The sequence below is a fragment of the Hirundo rustica genome, chromosome 16, assembly GCF_015227805.2.
Source record: "Hirundo rustica isolate bHirRus1 chromosome 16, bHirRus1.pri.v3, whole genome shotgun sequence".
In the NCBI taxonomy this organism is placed as follows: Eukaryota; Metazoa; Chordata; class Aves; order Passeriformes; family Hirundinidae; genus Hirundo; species Hirundo rustica.
In genome coordinates, this window is record NC_053465.1 from 9,083,001 (window position 1) to 9,100,986 (window position 17,986).

The 17,986-nt window shown below is 44.1% G+C and overlaps 1 protein-coding gene across 5 annotated transcripts in view; it reads left to right on the forward strand.

The window, feature by feature from the left end:
- Window positions 1–17,986, forward strand: part of STK4 (serine/threonine kinase 4) — a 47,905-nt gene that overhangs the window by 17,512 nt on the left and 12,407 nt on the right. For 2 of the 5 annotated variants that reach the window (XM_040080120.2, XM_040080121.2), the window contains one exon: window positions 5,283–5,440. In XM_040080120.2, coding sequence (XP_039936054.1) covers window positions 5,283–5,440 — 158 coding nt within the window. Of the gene's footprint in view, window positions 1–5,282; window positions 5,441–6,367; window positions 7,650–16,086; window positions 16,435–17,986 lie in introns of those variants that run through there. The other 3 variants (XM_040080122.2, XM_040080123.2, XM_058422732.1) reach the window with 3 other exon arrangements.

Consider the following 17,986-nt stretch of genomic DNA (forward strand, 5'->3'; position numbering starts at 1 on the left):
TAGACCTTAGCAATCCCTTACAAGAGGAAAAAATAATAAAGCTAGGGTTCTTCTGATGTCAAGTTTGAGTAGAGAAGAATAATTTTAGAGAAAAGCAGAAATTTTAGTTTCATTGCTCAGCAAGCTTGTTCAGAAACATAGAAGGTCTTTGTAAATCTCCCTTTCTCTTTGAAAGCATCCTTTGAAGCTCGTGAGCTTCTGAAAACTTTCAATTGTGAGAGCTAATTTGGCAAAGTCAACGAAATGAGTCTTTTGATTTCTGGGGCTAGATGATAGCAAATGATCTGGTTTCATGCATATTCTTTACTGCTGGGAATGAAAAGTAAATCTCTTGCTGGTTTGATTGGCTGGGCTGTTTCTTCTTTATCATTCTGCTTTCCCTGCAGCATCATAAGGAAATGCAAATGACTTGGAGGCTCTCCACACCTTCTTTGTCATCTTTTTCTTCATGTGGGGTGGTTTGTATGCTGCACTCAGCATCTAAGACTGACCTATTCCATTTCTTCAGCTGTTCAGACTGGTGACACTTTTTGGAAAGGAGTGGATTGTTGTTCAGTTTTTTTCCTTACAAGTTGCCTTTGGTGTAGGCTGGCAGAGGAGAGGATGCAGTGCTGGCTGCTTGCAGAGCCCTGCCTGTACCTGTCAGTTGTCTTTTGGCTTGCTGGGCTGTTTGTGCTTGGAGAGGGACTGTCCCAGCTTGCACACTGCCACATGCAGTCGGACGTTGCTTTCCAGTGCTGATGGATAACACAGAAATTGAAGTTTACAGGGCTATTTGTTGTGCACAATTTACAGCATTCTCTACCTTTGGACCCACTAGTTTCACAGCTTTTTCATGTTTAAAAAGTACAAGAACGGTACTGATGTCGTTGTGCTTTTTAAACGTGACTTAAAAACCAGGCACCACCTCTGAGTTTTCCATGGGGGGCTTCTGCTCTTTGCAGGCTGAGCTCTGAGCAGCCCTCCCTGCTCTGCACAGCCACTGTGAACCTGCAGTTCTGCAGTCACTTGGACCAGCCCCAGCAGAGCTGTGGTGTTCCATTTGTGTAATTAATATAGCTGCTAAAAGATGACTGCACATCTCAGTGATAGACCTTTAATGGCTCCAGGGAGCTCTCGTGGCTCATCCTTATAAGCAACTCTTTAGATTCCAAAATAGATGCAACAGTGAAGCCTTTCTTGTCACCACAGGGTGACCTTCTCATAAAAGGCTCTTCTCTACCACAGCTGTGATCTCACTTTCTGTCAAACGTTCATATTTTAGGCTAACCCTATAAAGTTAGGAAGTTAAATGCTTTTTGGCGCAGACGCATTTGGTGCGGTGTCATCTTTCAGCAGCATCTGCCTCTGCAAATAGCAGCGATCGATTTTTGTCTTTGGCTGCCTGTTACCAAAATTTTAAAGATATCATGGTGTGACTCTTGTGTTGGATTAATAGCAGGTCATCTTTGGAAAGATGACACTGCTGTTAAGTGCTAAGATTGATGAGAAGAAGTTCAGTCGTGCTGGGATGATAATTGATTTGGTGTAACGTCTTTCTGTCCGCAGGAGAGTTTCTGTCGGTCTTGCTGCATCCACACCCCTACAGAGATCACAGCAGCAACTAAAATTTCAGATATCTTAGATCTGCATCACAGCTTTTACAACACCATCTCTTTTATCCCCCTTTTTTTTTTTGTCAGTTAGCAATCTCTGCTTTATATCAGTTACAAAACAAAGCAGCGCTAAGATGCAGTGTAATGTGTTGACGTGTGGAAACGTACTAAAATGGGTGACTAAATTACTAAAATTGGTGACTAAATGTACTTAAATTGGTGACTAAATGTTGCTTGTGTTTGCAAGGCCTGAGGTGACTGCAGGGTGAGAGGTGTCTGGTGGTGGGTGTGACGAGCACGTGCCACAGAGGCGCTTGAGTGGGCAGGGAGCTCTGGTGCTCATTAATGAGTCTGATCCCCAGCGTGCAGTTGTCCCTGGAATGGCACAAGTGCAGTGTCAGATCTGGTTGCTCCAGGCCTTGCAAAGTCACTCCAGTCCCGTTCTGTTGCACAGCCATCCCTGCTGTGGAACTTTCTTCCTTTTGTTCAGCTGAGTTACCCTTGGCAGCAGTTCATTTCCCCTCCTCCTCTCGCTGGGAGAGGCACTCAGAAAGTTCAGGAGAGCAGATTTTGCCTCTTCAGGAATAACCTTGGTAGAGTGCATGGGATAAAGTTGTGGAGGGAAAAGAGGCCCGAAAACCTGGTTTACATCCAAGGCTAACTTCCTCCAAACTCAGGAGCAATGCATCCTGACAATGGGGAAGTCAGACAAAAGTGTCATGAGGCTTGCATGGATGAACAAGGATCTCCTGGACAGGCTCAGCCACGAAAAGGAAGCCTCCAGAGGGTGGAAGCAAGGACAGGTAGCCTGGGAGGAATACACAGAGATTGTCTGAGCAGCCAGGGATCCGGTTAGGAGAGCTAAAACCCTGATAGAGTTAAACATGGCCAGGGACATCAAGGGCAGCAGGAATATCTTCCGTAGGTACATAAATTTCCCTGTTCTTCCTTTTTCCACCGACAACACTGGGCTGTGTGGTGCAGTTGCCATGCTGGAGGGAAGGGATTCCACCAGTGGGACCTGGGCACGCTGCAGAGATGTCTTCTGCAGAGTGCAAATACCGCAGTTCTTGGTAAAACACAAGATGTGAGGAAATGAACATGATTATTTTAACTGACACTCCGAATTAAGCTCTGTTTTGAGCGAACGGTTTTTTAGTAAGTAAATAGAAAAGAACTGAACAAGCCAATGTCGCTGGAGTGAAACATTTGCTTTCACGGTCTCCTCTGCTGCGAACGGTAATCTTCAAAACAGAATACAAACATGATTTAGATTTTCTCTTTATTTCCCCCTAGGAAGTCTGAATTGCTGAGACCCAGGCTGGCTGGCAGTGAGCTGTGTACAGATTAGCCTGGCTAGTTATGAATTCCACTCTTTCTACGGAATTAGTTGGTGTTAAACATTGCCATGATTGTCCATAATAACTTACCTCCTGCTTCAAGCGGGCTGAGCTGCAGCAGAGTACAAGGGGTGTGTTTACTTCATTCTAAATAAATGTTTTATCACTCAGCAGTAATTGGATTGCGATTGTATTTCAGTAATTATTCCCACCAGCAAATCTGTTCTCCACTTCGCAGACGTGTTCCCTGCCTGACCTTCACGCTGCTGGTCTGAACGTGTCTTTCTTGATCTAATTATCTATGATGAGTTTTTTAGTTTTGTTTTTTAAAAAAGGGGAACGACCGCCAGGGGTATAATAATTTGTCTTTGCTCCAGTTGTCATAGTGCAAAAGTATCAGCACTTCAGTTCATGCTTGAGCTTTTAGCTGGCCCTGGAGAGGCAGAAGGATGCAGGGCTTTTTCAAAATGCATCATGACATTTAGGGCTGTGCAGAGCCACACTTCTCTCAGTATCACAACCCAAATATCCTGCCAAGATTTCTCATACTTTGTAGAAATTTGTTCCGTATTTAACGTGTCTGTAGACAAATAATTTCCTTGAGTATCTTGTAGCTGACCACGGGCTTCATCCACTTCTCTGAGGTTCAGACAGAGTCTGCCAGTGAAGTTCTGGATCACTGGGTGGCAATTTTATATGCAGGAATAATATTTGGTGATTAAATCTTAATGAGTTTCCAGAGCAGCTAATATTTTTTCAAGAGGAAAGCACTGCTGAATGTCCTTAGAGAGGGCTGTTTTGTGACAGCCTGCCTTCTGTGCAGATTCTTGTGGGAGAGTCTCTGCATTACACAGACCCTGCCAACCCGTCACAGGACATCCCCTGTGTGCTGGTTTGAAGCTCTCAACTCTTGGTTGGTTGTCTGCCTGACAGATGAGATTTGTTTCAAACGTATGGCGTTCAGCACTGAACTTCTTTCCGCAGTCCAGACTTAGGCTGTTCTGATGCCATTTTCTGTTAACTCCAGTCCTGATCCTGCTTTCTGAGAATTATGGTTTCTGCATCACCTCAAACATATGCTCCAAGTATGAGTAACTTATTCTACAGAGCCTCGTGTTACAGAACAAAACCATTTAGTGGCTTGCAGTGCTTGCTTCCGTGCTGCTCGCAGGCTTTGGTGATTTCATCATCAAGAGCGGTGCAGTGGCATTAAGCTGTGAGCAGCCTTCAGCTGTGTCTGCAGCTCTCCTCTTCCTGTTGCAGCCCTGTTAAAGCACATTTGTTTTAACAGCTTGCCTCTTAACTTTGGACTGAGACTTTTCTCAAGGAATTAGCTGTGCTGAAACTCAGGACAGCCCAGTTTAAGTGTGCAGAGCCTGGGCAGCATCTGCTGCTGGACTGGTTGCTCTTCTGAAGAAATCTTCCCTTGGAGAAGTTGGAAGCCTTGTAACCTTGACTTGCTGTGAAGTTAAATTTCATGTTTTCTTCCTGTTTTGGCTCTTTTTCTGCTGTGTTGGGAATTAGCATTTCCGTCCTCTCACATTTCATCACTTCCTTCCTTGTTGTGCTGTCATCACCCCACAAATGAAGCCACCCTCCCAATTCTTATTGCCCCAAGTTTCTCAACTGCAGCCTAGAATTGAGTGGTTAATCTGCATATCTGGCTTGTTTGAGTCTAAGTCTGAGCCTTTCTTCCACTAAGAAAGTTGGTTTGGAAGAACTAATTTACAAAAATAAAACTGGGGCAGTAAACTTGAACACTTACTGTTTATAAGAAGAGGGGAAAAAAAGTTTTGCAAGCAATAAGCCTTTCTACCCAAACAATATAGAAAACTTGACCAGTTCTACCTAAGGCAGATTTTGTGATATTTATAAGGTTTGTGGTCTCTGAAAGCCTCATTTTTTGTCCTGCTCTGTTCACAAAAGTAGAGGTGATTTTCTGCTTGTAGAACAGCACTGGTTATTTTTGAAGCTTGCTTCTTTTGCAGTGCATGGATGAAAAAGCCCAGCCTGTCTCGCCAGCAGCTGTTGGGTTCTGGCATTCAGTGCATGAGCTTGGTTACCTGGGGTGTGCTGTCAGGGATGGATTGCAGGTCTAGAGGGCAAGGCCTCCAGCATTGTAATCGCTTCTGTGCTGGGCTTTCAGCTCTCCTTTTCTCGCTGTGCAGTCAGTTTTACGATGGAAAAGCTGCTGAAAAATAGTATTTTAGCAAGTACTTTCGCAGTGCAGTGTGATTTAGTGTGTGCTTAAAAAAAGGAAAATCACTTTTGGGCATGATGTAGGGCTGTATAACCAAAACTGTATTTTTCAAAACAGCTATTCTTCTCTCATTTTTAATATTTCCAGGGAGGGATGAAACGATGCAGCCAGCCAGACCATCATTCCTTGAATACTTTGAACAGAAGGAGAAGGAGAATCAGATCAATAGCTTTGGGAAGAATGTTTCTGGCCAGACAAAAAATTCATCTGATTGGAAAGTACCACAGGATGGAGACTACGAATTTGTAAGTCTATACTTTGAAATTCAATCAATGTGATGATCTTTAAGAATTTTAGTCAGCTGCCATGAGACTATTTCTTGTTTGTCTGACTAATGGAAACTTGAGGAGGTTCTAGTTGCTCATTAATGCATTTGGATGGGGCGTTTTGAAAAAACTCATTTTCTTTATGTGTTTCTCAGTACTCATAGCCAGTCATTATCTGTAAACATTCCTTGTTTAAAAGCAAACAAAGGAACAAAAAAGCCCGAGGACATGAAGGTATTAGCTGTCTTGCTTCAGTTCCCTATTATGCATTTAAAATTTTTTAAAAAATAAATTCCAGATGGCAGTTGGAAAATTCAAATCCTCAGTGCGTAATGTTTGACAAGGAACAGTGTTAGAACTATTGAATTGTTTTTCTCAAGCTTTGGCACTGGATTTTGTTTTACTATACAAACATCAAGCTTGTCTTCATTTCTCTTTTCGAATCCTTATTTTCATTCTTCCTTCCTGATGCTGACATGCTTAGAATTTTCAGGAACTTTTCAGAAGTTCAAAGAAAGAGCTATAATCCGTAAATTTGATTTAATTTTTTTGTGTGTGTGTGAGGATGTAAAATTCCGTGCTTGATTTCAAAAAGCCAGGAGATGCCGAATGTCGTTCCCCCCTCGTTTTTCTGCAGTGATCTTGCACTGCCAGCCCTTTTTGCTCTGGGTGCCCTCTCACTGCCCGCTCATGCTGCCTGTGGTTCAGGTTGTCACTCTGGCAGTAGCTGCTGATATTCACAAAGTGTGCAAAGCCAAATCCCTTTGCTGTTCACAACTCGAGGAGATGCCTGCCTTCAAGGCTGGGATAACAGCTGGAGCTTTTCGTCCTCTTTTCTGTAGATTGTATAGATTTACTGCTGCTATTTTGCTGTCTTTGCTCCTGCTCTCCTTATTTCTTCCTCAGGCTGCAAAGAATAGCTGAAGGGACCTCCTGCATTCCCTCCCTGGCAGCCCTTTGCGCTACATTATCTTTGGTCTCAAGGCATGAAGCCACTGCATAAACGTGTTTTGTGCAGAAATAACCCTCAAGCTGCCCGTGTCTCGCAGAGCCTGTGCCCAACACACGATTCCAGTCGAGTCACATACTTCATTTATCTCACTCACCTCGTGCTGTACCTTAATTGAATGATGAACAATTGTTTTTCAATGAGTGGCATTTCCCAGGAGACGTGGGCTGCTTGCGAGTATCTTCGGAGTCTTTTGTAGTCTGCAGAGGATGGCCCAAGGGGGGGAATTCGCTGTAATTATTTTACTTTCTAATTTGGTTGATAACGAAGTGTGTTTCCTCCGAGTGGGATGCGCCCCCCTGGGCACACTGGGAGCTGGAGGTGAAGGCAACACCGGCAAAGGTCGCTGCCTTTCCAGCAAGCAGGACCCACAAATATTTTTAGAACGTGAAAAGCAGCTTTTGTGGCATGTGTGACCCTGTTTACTGATTTCCATTAGTACTGCAGTATTGCCATGTGCACAGATTCCCACTGTGCTGGAAGCAATAAAAGCGAGCCAGGAATTGGCCTTTGGGTCACCTTTGTGAAGTGATTTGTAGGAATTTCACTTCCCACCTCCGTGGGTTTCTCTGGTTCAGTTGTGTATAAATGTATCAGCCTGCTTTGCATGTAAATTTTGGAAAAGAGCTACTTTTTTTTTTTTTTTTTTCCTGTAGGATGAGAAAAATGCTTGGAAGCGGCCTTAATAAATAACGTGGGTGTTTGTATAGCACTTATCTGAGGGTTAGTAACAAGCTCACCTAGCACAATGTAGTCAAAGACTTAAAAACATGTATTATTCCCATTTGGCTAAAAACTGATTGATTGGATGACTATCTATGGGGAGAGGTCATGTTTATTAATGATTATTAATTGAAAGCATCAATGTAATAAGCACCGTTGAATAAGAAAAAAGAAGGTATTTATCAGTTGTATCCAGTACATCCTAGATCTGCCTGCAGCTGTAACTTCTGCATTGCCAAAGTAGGCAGGTTTGAGCAGCCTTTTTCTACAGTTTGCAGCATTCTAAGTAGAAATGAGATCAGTGAGATGCCAGGTAAATATTAGCTCCTCTGGGCCTTAAGAAATGATTGAAATATTATTGCTTTCTGTTTCTGCAGACTGGATAAATATACCTTCTCTTCTTTTCTCTATTCCTCTCCCTCCTGTGTGACTAGCACCTGGAGTCTCCTGTCTTCCAAAAGAGAAAAAAAAGAAAAAAAATTAAATTACAAAAGATTTTTTCCTCTTTTTTTTTGCCTGTGGCAAAACCGTTTGACCTTTCCTTGACTAGCATGGTTCTTCTGAAGCAGGCAAATAAGACACTATTTATATCACAATGGCAATGTCACGTTAGATGAGGGTTAGACTGAGTCAACCCCATCCACTGCAGGGCTGCAAACCCAGAGATCCTGTTCTGCAAGGTGATGAACCCCACTCCTCCTAAATGTGATGCTCTGGCTGTGTTCTGGTTGTGGTCAGAGATGGCATTCATCCAGAGTATTTCCAGAAAAGTATTTCCAGCCATGGATTTCTGAAGTAGAAGTTGTTATTAGATGATTAGTCAGTGCCTGATGCTGTTAATGTTTATCCCCTCTCATGTTTGATCAAGGATCTTTGAAGCCCTGATTGACTGCGAACAATATTTTCAACAACATTATCATTTATTTAACATGGGGAGAAAAACACTAATTATGGGCAAAAAATCCTTGCTTTTAGGAAGAATATAACAAACTCTAGCAGGAGGTTGCTGCAGGGGTAGGCTGATAATGGGCAGGCTGCATTATATGGATAATTCCTAATTGCCATAATCAGATCTCAACATTTTTGTAGTTGCATTTAATTTTGCCAGCAAGCATTAGTCACATGCTGTTGCACAGACTTAATAATGCTAGAAGATTTGTTTAGACAATGTCCTACATTTTTTCACTTTAATCTTCCAGTAGTACTGTAACATATAGGAAATTTAGTTCTGTAGTGTTTCCTGCCCTTAGATACAGCAAATCCTTTACTCATTTCTATTTTTAAAGCCTTTTAACTGCTCTGAGCAGGTCAGTATTCTAATATCACTTGTGGCCAAAGTTGTCACTTGTTTTTATTCTGGCCCTGCTTGAAAGGCCCTCAGTGTTGCCAAACCTATTGTAGCACATATTTGTGGACCAGCCAGTCATGAATGTTTGGTATTACATCGGTAATCCTTTTATTGAAAGCCTGTTTTGTTAGCAAATTAGCAGGTGCCAGCTACTCCTGGCTTATGGGAGCTGTGACAGCACTGAAACCTTTTCAATTTTATTTCCTAAGTGTGATTCCACGGGTAAAAATCAGTGGCAGTTGGGCCCTGGTGAGTCTCAAATTTTGCCATCGTGATGTGACTGCGGGGGTTTTTTTAATACCTGTAGTGTCGAGCTTAGGTTTTGCTGTAATTCTGCCATAGTTTTTTTCATTTAGCAGTGAATTTCTGCTATCCTGGGGGCTTGCTTTGGACGTGAAGTCAAGTAGGACATGAACTTGTAAGAGAGATTAGGGCAGGAGTTCTGCAGGACATCAAGTCTCCACGGAATCGGAGCTGTTTGCTCCAAGGCTCTCTTTGATTCCAGCGCCTGTGCATCTGCCAACCATTCCAAGGCTGCCTGTGGAGGGCTGAGTTGGTACAGACACCTTCCCTTGGTGTGTGGCTGCTCTCTGTGCTGCCCTGGCCGAGCAGCAGGAGGGAGCTGGGCTCCTGAAGGGAGGCAGTGCCCTTCCCCTGCAGGACCTCCTCATTTTCTGCAGTCTCCATCCTGCTCCCCCAGCGCTGGGAAGGAGGATAGAACCAGAATCAAGGCTTATGTCTCTTTCCTAAGAGGTATGCTGCTTCTTTTGGGAAAACTTTGTTTGCATCTGCAAGGTCTTGGTGAGTCAGACCTTGCCCATTCCTGCAATTATCAACAGCCCTGATGTAGGTCTGTCCTGCTCTCTCCTTGGCTTAATGAAGAGGATCTACATCCACAGGTTGTCTCACTGAGGCAGAAACACTTTGGAGAAGAGCTTCCATCCTTAGAAAAATACAACTAACCTACACCCTTGAGAATGTCAGGCTTTGCAGAGGTGGAAGGAGTGGACGTGGCCAGTTTGTCACGTTTCTGTGGAAGGTGGCAGCTGCCTGGCCTTTGGTCCCAGTGCCACCACCCCACAGTCTGCTGGGAGTGAGCCTGTGTTTCAGCTCCACGTGTCCATGCTGTGAGTGCCATTCCCTGTCTTAAGCTCATCTTTTTAGCTCCCTCTGAGCAGTGTCTTGCTGGCTGCTGATGGGAATTTCTTTGGACAGGAAAGATTGCCGTGATTTCCCTGGATTCCAAAACAGCCTTCATCACTTCTCAGTGATCACAGTGTCATCTGTTTCCCTGCTGCTGGGGAGGGCTGGCCTGCAAGCAAGACCTGTGGCTTATGAAATTTTTCCAGGCCAAAAGAAAGAAGGATGAGCAGGAGGTGTTAATTGCCTCTAATTGGGAGGAAGAATGCAGGAGCTCATCAGCTGCCACTCCTCTCAGGGCTGCACAGGCAGAGCCCCCAGGTACAAGTGACAGTTCTGGTCTCCACAATCTGCCTGTCAGGGACGGGCAGAGAAGGAGCTGCCCTGAGCTGCAGGAGGTGTGGGGTCACACCCAGCTCTTCCCCCACCTACAGATCTCTTTTCCAGTTGTTTGATCTGTTGCTTCCAAAGTGCTCAGGCCACAATTTGCTGTCCATATGGGACTCCTCTGTGGAACATGCTCCTTAAAATAGACCAGTGTTGAGATGAGACTTCTTCATTTCAGAAGTGTCTGTACACCACTTACAGTGCCCTCTGGTTCTGTTTGCTTACCCTGAGTCCTGCCCAGGGCTCCTTCGAGCTGGAAGCTGTAGGAGCTGGGTGCTGGCCCACCAAGCCAGTGGGACAAAGGAGTGGACAAAAGAAACCTATTTCACACTTGGAATTGTAGTTTGTCCAGGTAAATAAACAAAGCAATGGCCTGGCAAGTGGTTGAAGCAAATAATCAAGGGAACTGTTAAAATTTAATTAAGTCCAGTTTCTAAAAGTGTATTTGCATCTTTTGGAGATCTTAAATTGCAAGAGCTGGTATCACAACTGCAGTCTCCTTCAAATAGCTGAATAACTGGATGTCCATTTATAATTATTTGATAGGAAACTATGATATTTTCTTTGTGTGTCTGTAAGCAGTTTCTAGCCAGGGCATTGAACAGCCAATGCTTAGTTTTTTCTTTTTTACAAGTATAGTGTAGATAAAAGCAAACCTTCCTCTTCCCTGAGTGCAGGTATAATTATTTTTCTTTAAGTAGTAAAGAAAAATAAAATTTTCTGTTTACTGGGGACAGTGTTTCATTATGCTGATCTCACCTGGGATATTCTGTTATTATTTGCATGCTCATTTCTGTGCTTTTACTTAGTAATTTAAAATGTTACATTGGAAAGAGATTTTAAAAATAAATAGATAAGTATGAAAACCCACTTCTGGTATCTTTACCAGCAAAAAAGGAAAGTGTGTTGATCTAATGGTGTCTTCAGCTTGTTCAGCCTGAACAGGAGGCTGTTTGTTTGCAGTGAAAATGTGAACGTGAATCCGTTTCCTTCCAGCTGGACAAGTTAGGTATTGGTGTGATAGAAAGAAATCGAAGTCTCTGAAAAGTGTGTAGAAAGCGGAATTTTTTCAGAGCAAGGCTGTCAGAGCACTGGGATCGTGGTACCTTTTATATATATGTGGTTTATCCTGTGTTTTATGGGCAGACAGCAGCCCGGCAGTGCCCGTGGATCAGCGCCTGTGCTCCAGGCAGGGAGGATCCAGCCACGAGGGCTGGCAGTGGGCTGGAGGCCAGGGAAGGGCAGTGAGGACTCCCTCTGGAGCGCCAGGTGCTGCTCAGCCTGGCACCACCGGGCACAGGCAGAGCTGGAACCTCAGGCGCAGGGAACTGCAGCTGCTGCTGCTCCCCTGCAGCCTGTGGAACAAGTGCAGCCAACATGGTCATGGCACAGGGAACTGCAGCTGCTGCTGCTCCCCTGCAGCCTGTGGAACAAGTGCAGCCAGTGTGGTCGTGGCACAGGGAACTGCAGCTGCTGCTGCTCCCCTGCAGCCTGCGGAACAAGTGCAGCCAGTGTGGTCATGGCACAGGGAATTGCAGCTGCTGCTGCTCCCCTGCAGCCTGTGGAACAAGTGCAGCAACATGGTCATGGCACAGGGAACTGCAGCTGCTGCTGCTCCCCTGCAGCCTGTGGAACAAGTGCAGCCAGTGTGGTCGTGGCACAGGGAACTGCAGCTGCTGCTGCTCCCCTGCAGCCTGTGGAACAAGTGCAGCCAACGTGGTCGTGGCACAGGGAACTGCAGCTGCTGCTGCTCCCCTGCAGCCTGTGGAACAAGTGCAGCCAGTGTGGTCATGGCACAGGGAACTGCAGCTGCTGCTGCTCCCCTGCAGCCTGCGGAACAAGTGCAGCCAGTGTGGTCATGGCACAGGGAACTGCAGCTGCTGCTGCTCCCCTGCAGCCTGTGGAACAAGTGCAGCCAGTGTGGTCATGGCACAGGGAACTGCAGCTGCTGCTGCTCCCCTGCAGCCTGCGGAACAAGTGCAGCCAGTGTGGTCATGGCACAGGGAACTGCAGCTGCTGCTGCTCCCCTGCAGCCTGTGGAACAAGTGCAGCCAACGTGGTCATGGCACAGGGAATTGCAGCTGCTGCTGCTCCCCTGCAGCCTGTGGAACAAGTGCAGCCAACGTGGTCGTGGCTCAGCACGGCTCATTCCCTCTCCCAGCTCTGGTGAGGAATGGCTGCATGCTGCAGCCATCTGTTTCTTTCACTGGAGGTGATTTATAGGGAGGAACTGCTGGAGGGCAGGTGATTTATTGCTTATCAATAACAGTAAACACATGCTGCTTTACAATGACCAGGGTCTCTAATTTATTGCGTTCTGTCCGTGAAGGTGTCATTTGTCTTGTGAGCAGCTCGCTGTCTGCCAGTACCTGGAACATTCAACGGCTTTGGTTTCTCTGAACATCCATTTGGATAGCATTTGTTAGCAATCTAATATTGATGCTTTATAGCTCTACTACCTTTTGTCCTTTTAAAAGTTCAATCGATTAAAAACTTGAGAGTGTTTTCTGCACAATTGCCAGCTTTGAAAAGGATGGCAGACTGAATAATTGGCTCTTATTTAGTTGGAACTGGTTTTTGGGTCTCTGCTAGCAGTAGGACGAAGCCGTGCTGAGGATGCAGGGTTAAGGCAGATGCTAGGAATACCTGCATTATATGGGAAAGCTGCTGGTGTGTCACTTTTTATAATCTATCATTTTATAGTGTTTCCTGACTTTGCTGTCATCCTCTTAGGTTTATCTTCTTTTTACTTCTGCCTTTCAAGCAGCTTGGTAAAGGTGTCAGATGCACTAATCTTTCTGTTCCTCCTTTCTCCCAGCCAAATTACTCAGGTAGTAATTTGAGTTGGTTACTGAGACACTAGAAAGTGTCTGACTGCTTGAACAGGAGGGAAAAAAGCTGTATTAGAGTGTGCACATTTGTAGGTCATTCAAATGGCATCACTGAAAATCAAGTAATCTTGTGACTCCTATTGAATTATTATGAAACTTAGATTACATTCTTTATTTTCTAAGAGAGCAAGTTTCTGTGACCCTTGTGTGATGAACGAAGATTGATTGTTCAAAAAATTCAGCTGAATATATATAGTTTTGTGTAGAAGAATAAAAAAGTTTGGTTAAAGTAGAGCATTTTTCAATAACGTTTTTTGAGGACTAAAATGAACACTTTGAGTGAATCTTCGGGGATTTCTCTGTCTAAATGTTTCTTCCCTTCATCTATCATGAACTCTCTTTTTTCCCAGTGGTGACTGGAATAAAAATTACTTCTCAGGCACTGATTTCTTCCAATAGTCTTACTTTGAACATAAAGTGAACTTATTTGCTGGAGCATTCATCAGTTTGAGAGGTAAAGCCAGATCTGGGATGGCTGATTGATATCTCTGTCTCAGCCCTGTGGAAGGAGGGCAGATCCCTAGTTGGAAAACAACAAAACTTGAGATACTTGTTTCTGCTGTCCTGAATCTAAAATAAAGATTTATTTCTATGGGAGAGCATTAAGGCTACAATTTTGGGGTTTTTTTGTGGGAGGGAGGGAGACAAACTCGAATAAAAGGATTGTTTTTCTGACAAACAGGAGGCAGTCCAGGATAGACAACTATTAACTTTCAAACCTGAATTGTACCCCCCTGGTATCTCCTGCTTATTGAGGAGGATCTTGAAATGTATTACGTAGATGTAGTTCCACTGTGAAGTATGATTTATAAAAAGAGACAGGTTTTCCTGATGTTTTATTCATTGGTTTTAAATGTCACCTGTCTTGATTCATAACATTGACGTTCCTTGAATGGATTTCCTTTTTTTTTTCCTCTTCAGCCATCTGCCAAGAATTTTTAAAGCTCTGTTAATTGTTTATTTCTCTTTTAAGCATTAGTGTTCCAGCATATTTAGTATGTTCTTCCCAGCGAATGCTTTTAACTTGTGACATCTTTATTAAGGACAAATGGCTCATTCTGTCACCTTGTAGTCAAACAATCTTTTTAAAAATAATCCCAGGAGCAGCTTGCTTCCCTCTTTTATTGTTTAGGTAGTCTTGAATCTTCTGTAACATTTGCATGAGGGAGACACTCTGAACCTCACTGCAAACCTCATCGGGTTCGTGGCTGTGTCAAACCACCAGCGTGACTCACAGCAAGTTCTGCGTACGTAGGTTTTATAAACCCTTCCAAATTCCCTTTATAACAACAACGACAGAAAGAAGAATATACCACATTTGGTTTTAAAATTTGTTAGCAATATTTAAAATTGAGAAAGGTGCTTCAGAGACGTGACTCTTGTCTCCGCTGGGGAAGAGAATAGATCCCTGCTCTCTTCCATTTGGTAACAGGGTCATTGCTCACCACCTGGCTTTTGCTTTGGTGCAAACTGACATTGATTGCAAAGCACTTTCTGCCACAACTTGCTGTCAGATTTTCCTTTTTTTTTTGCTATATTTTTGTATATAGCAGGCCTTCTGTGGCACGAGGCTTTTAGATGTAACTTGCAGTGAGTGGGAAGTAAAACGAGTTGCTGTAGTTTGTTGCTTAGGTCATATCCCTTAATGGAGACTGAATTAATGTAACCTGAAATCGGCTTCATATCAGACTACTCAGACTTGTAAATTCAACATCCTGGACTATCTTAGAGGCCCCTTGCCTACTGTAGATTTAATCTGCTAAGACATTGACTGAAAGTTTTGCAGATGAACTAAGTAACTAAGAGAACTTCCTCCTGGGTCTGTGATTATTGGATTTGTTCCACTGCTGCTGCATGGTTAAGGCTGCATTTCTGCTTTGGGAGAAAGGGGAGAGGAATTGGTAGTTGAAGGTGTGATGCTGGAAAAATACTCTATGACCACAATGAATTCTTTAGAAAACATGTTTGAGCCTTGTTATGCCTTGAGATGTGTTTTCAGGGCTGGATGTGTTCTTGGCACAGCATCTCCCTTAAAGGAAGAACACTGCTGCTGAAACGAGATCTATTTGAAATGCCTCTGAAATCTTCTTCCAGCTCATCTGTCAGTGCAAATGTTTGTAAAGGGTAATGTAGCTTAAAAAGACAGGCTTGTCCAGGTTTTTCTCATCTGTAGCAGAAAGGGCTCCTTTTGGAGGCTCTTTGCATGGAGAGTCTGTTATAGCTGCTCTGGATTTCCTCTCGGGGGATGGAGTCTGGACCATCTGGAAAAGCCGGGGGATGAAGCCTCCATCAGGCCTCTGTGAACGCTTCCCAATGGGCAGGGTCTCATCTGGACAAGTGCCTGAAATGATGAGCTGTGAGAGGAGCAAAGTTATCCCAGCTCTGACTGCTGGACCTGGTGCATTCGACCTTGTGCAGCCTCTTCCTGTGTTACTTTAAAACCTGCAGGAGCACCGAGGCGCTGCTTACTGCCAGCATAGCTGCTGTGTGTAAACTTTGGGTGTCTTAGATCAAATATTGGGGTGAAATCCTTCCCTGGGAGGGTGCTGAGGCCCTGGCACAGGGTGCCCAGAGCAGCTGTGGCTGCCCCTGGATCCCTGGCAGTGCCCAAGGCCAGGTTGGATGGGGCTTGGAGCAGCCTGGGACAGTGGGAGGTGTCCCTGCCATGGCAGGGGTGGCACTGGATAATCTTTAAGGCCCCTTCCAACACAAATCATTTTATGATTCATAAGCAAATCTTTGACCTTCAGGAAGAGAGAGAAAGAGCAGCTTAACACATATAGACGGATACAGTCTGAAATGAGTACTATTCAGAAATGAAATGTTTAAATCCTTCTTGTTTTGTGTCCTGCCATCATGCAGGATCATTATAAATGGATACCCAAGTAATAGTGAACAACTGGGCAAACCTTTCGTAGTGAATTCTGCAGGTTAATTTGAGATGGTTCAATTGGGGACTGTCCCAAAAAACCCTTGCGTCTTAAATACTAAACACATGCCCCTGGTTTTAAAGACAGCTGCATGAACATGCAGCTGTTCATTTTTCCAGAATGCCCTGGAAATCTCTGTAATTCAGTCTTTCCTCAGAAAGCTTGTAATTCTCTCTCTTGTCTTCTTTGCCTTCAAGCTGCAGCTGTTTCCTCCTTTCCCTGGCTGAAACAGGGGAGGCAGAGCACTGTTGGACCAAAGTAATAAGCCTCACTTTTGGATGGACAATGTGGGGTCTTCCTGAAAACAAACCCTTTTCACAGCTCTTCTGGAGCTGGGACTAAAATGGGAGTCTAAGACTCAAAAATGTTTGTTGAATAAAGTTTAATACTCTTAAGATAAGTAGGCCCAAATAATTTAAAGCTATAATGGCTACTTGCCATGGATGATGTTTTCTTAAGCCTTTGAAATAGAAACTGTGTGTTTTAAGCCTTCAGTGTCCCTTGCAGATTTGAGTGTGTGAAGTCTTCAGATGTGCTAATGATGCTTCTTACTCCACATCATTAATAAAGGCTGTATTCGAGTACTGATTTCGTGTTAATTAATTGGCCGCCACTTCAGTTACATTAGTGTTTCATTCTGAGAAATACTGTATGAATGAATCACTCTGAGTTCAGGTATTCATACTGCTTCAGTTGTTCTGCTTTATTCAGGATAAGTGATCCTGAGGGAAGAAATTAATTGTTAATCCTTCAGCAGGTAGAGCCCTTAGGAGCAAGGGAGAGAGGGATGAAGGGTACCTGGAACTGGAGGGGAGCTCTGTTATGGACATATGTACCCTTCCTAGAAGAACTTCATTAAACTATTCAGATTTGTAAAAAAAAAAAAATTGTTTGATTTAAAGGAATCAGCATTTTCTGACAGATTGCTCTTCTTAAGAAAAAGAGAGAAAAAAACCCACGTTGGTCAGCTCTGTACTTTATAGTTGAGTTGTGCAGCTAGCCAGATCGTCATGGCCTAATGACATGATTTATTTTACCATGTTCAGAGGTATTTTTGTACTCTTACTTAAGAAAATTAAATCATAATCACTTAGGGAAGGAAAAAAAAAAAAAAAAACCCTGCTGTTTTTATTTAATCAAACCACTGGCAAGCAAGTGCTTTTTAAAAGCAAACGGTACTCCTTTTTTGCACTTTTTTTTTTTTCTTTTTTGCTTGCTTGTCCAGACAGGCTGACCTTTTAGCTTGCTTTGTAATTCAGTTACTGAAAAAAGAATAGCAGTGAGATAACTTGTCTTTGTGGTTACAGGATTAGTCAGCCACTTTTTAAGTTCCTAAAGGATTTCAAGGTTTGGACTTCAGCGCTGCGGAATAACACTGACATAATTTGTCATTCCCTTTGTTTAGGTTAAGTGTGTACAGGACTTGGGATGATTTTGGAAGTGAATGGGGCTATTCATACTCATAATTGACACAAAGGCTGAAAAAGGAAATTTAATCTTGGAGCTTAGAAGATTAAAATGAATTGTTCTTTTTTAAAAAAGCTTTATTTTATTTTTTTTTTCATGATCACTCAGCACTCATATCAGCGAGCAGACCTTTGGATGGGTTTTCTTCCTTCATACTTCTGGACAATGCTGAGGGTAGTAACAGCTTGGAGAGGTTCTGTGGTTGTGCTGGCTGTGACACCAGAACTTCCCTGAGCCTTGGAAGGGTTCGAGCGGAGATTAGTGAGGTGCAGCTCGTGGCTAAGAGCAGCCCAGGGGTGCCAGTGCTGTCCCTGTGGGCTGTGGTGTTCCCACAGTTCTGTCTGGGTACGAGGGGGAATGGCATGTTTGCTGTAATCCTCTGAAAGTGGGAATTCCATGGTACCTTGCCAACAGCAGAGCTGCTCTCTGCTTCCTAAAGCCTTTCGAGGAACAGGGGAGAACCTGCAGCCCGTGGGCAGGGTGGGAAGGCAGAGGTGCCCCTGGGCTGGGCAGGAGCAGCTGTGTGTGCAGGCAGAGGTGCCCCTGGGCTGGGCAGGAGCAGCTGTGTGTGCAGGCAGAGGTGCCCCTGGGCTGGGCAGGAGCAGCTGTGTGTGCAGGCAGAGGTGCAGA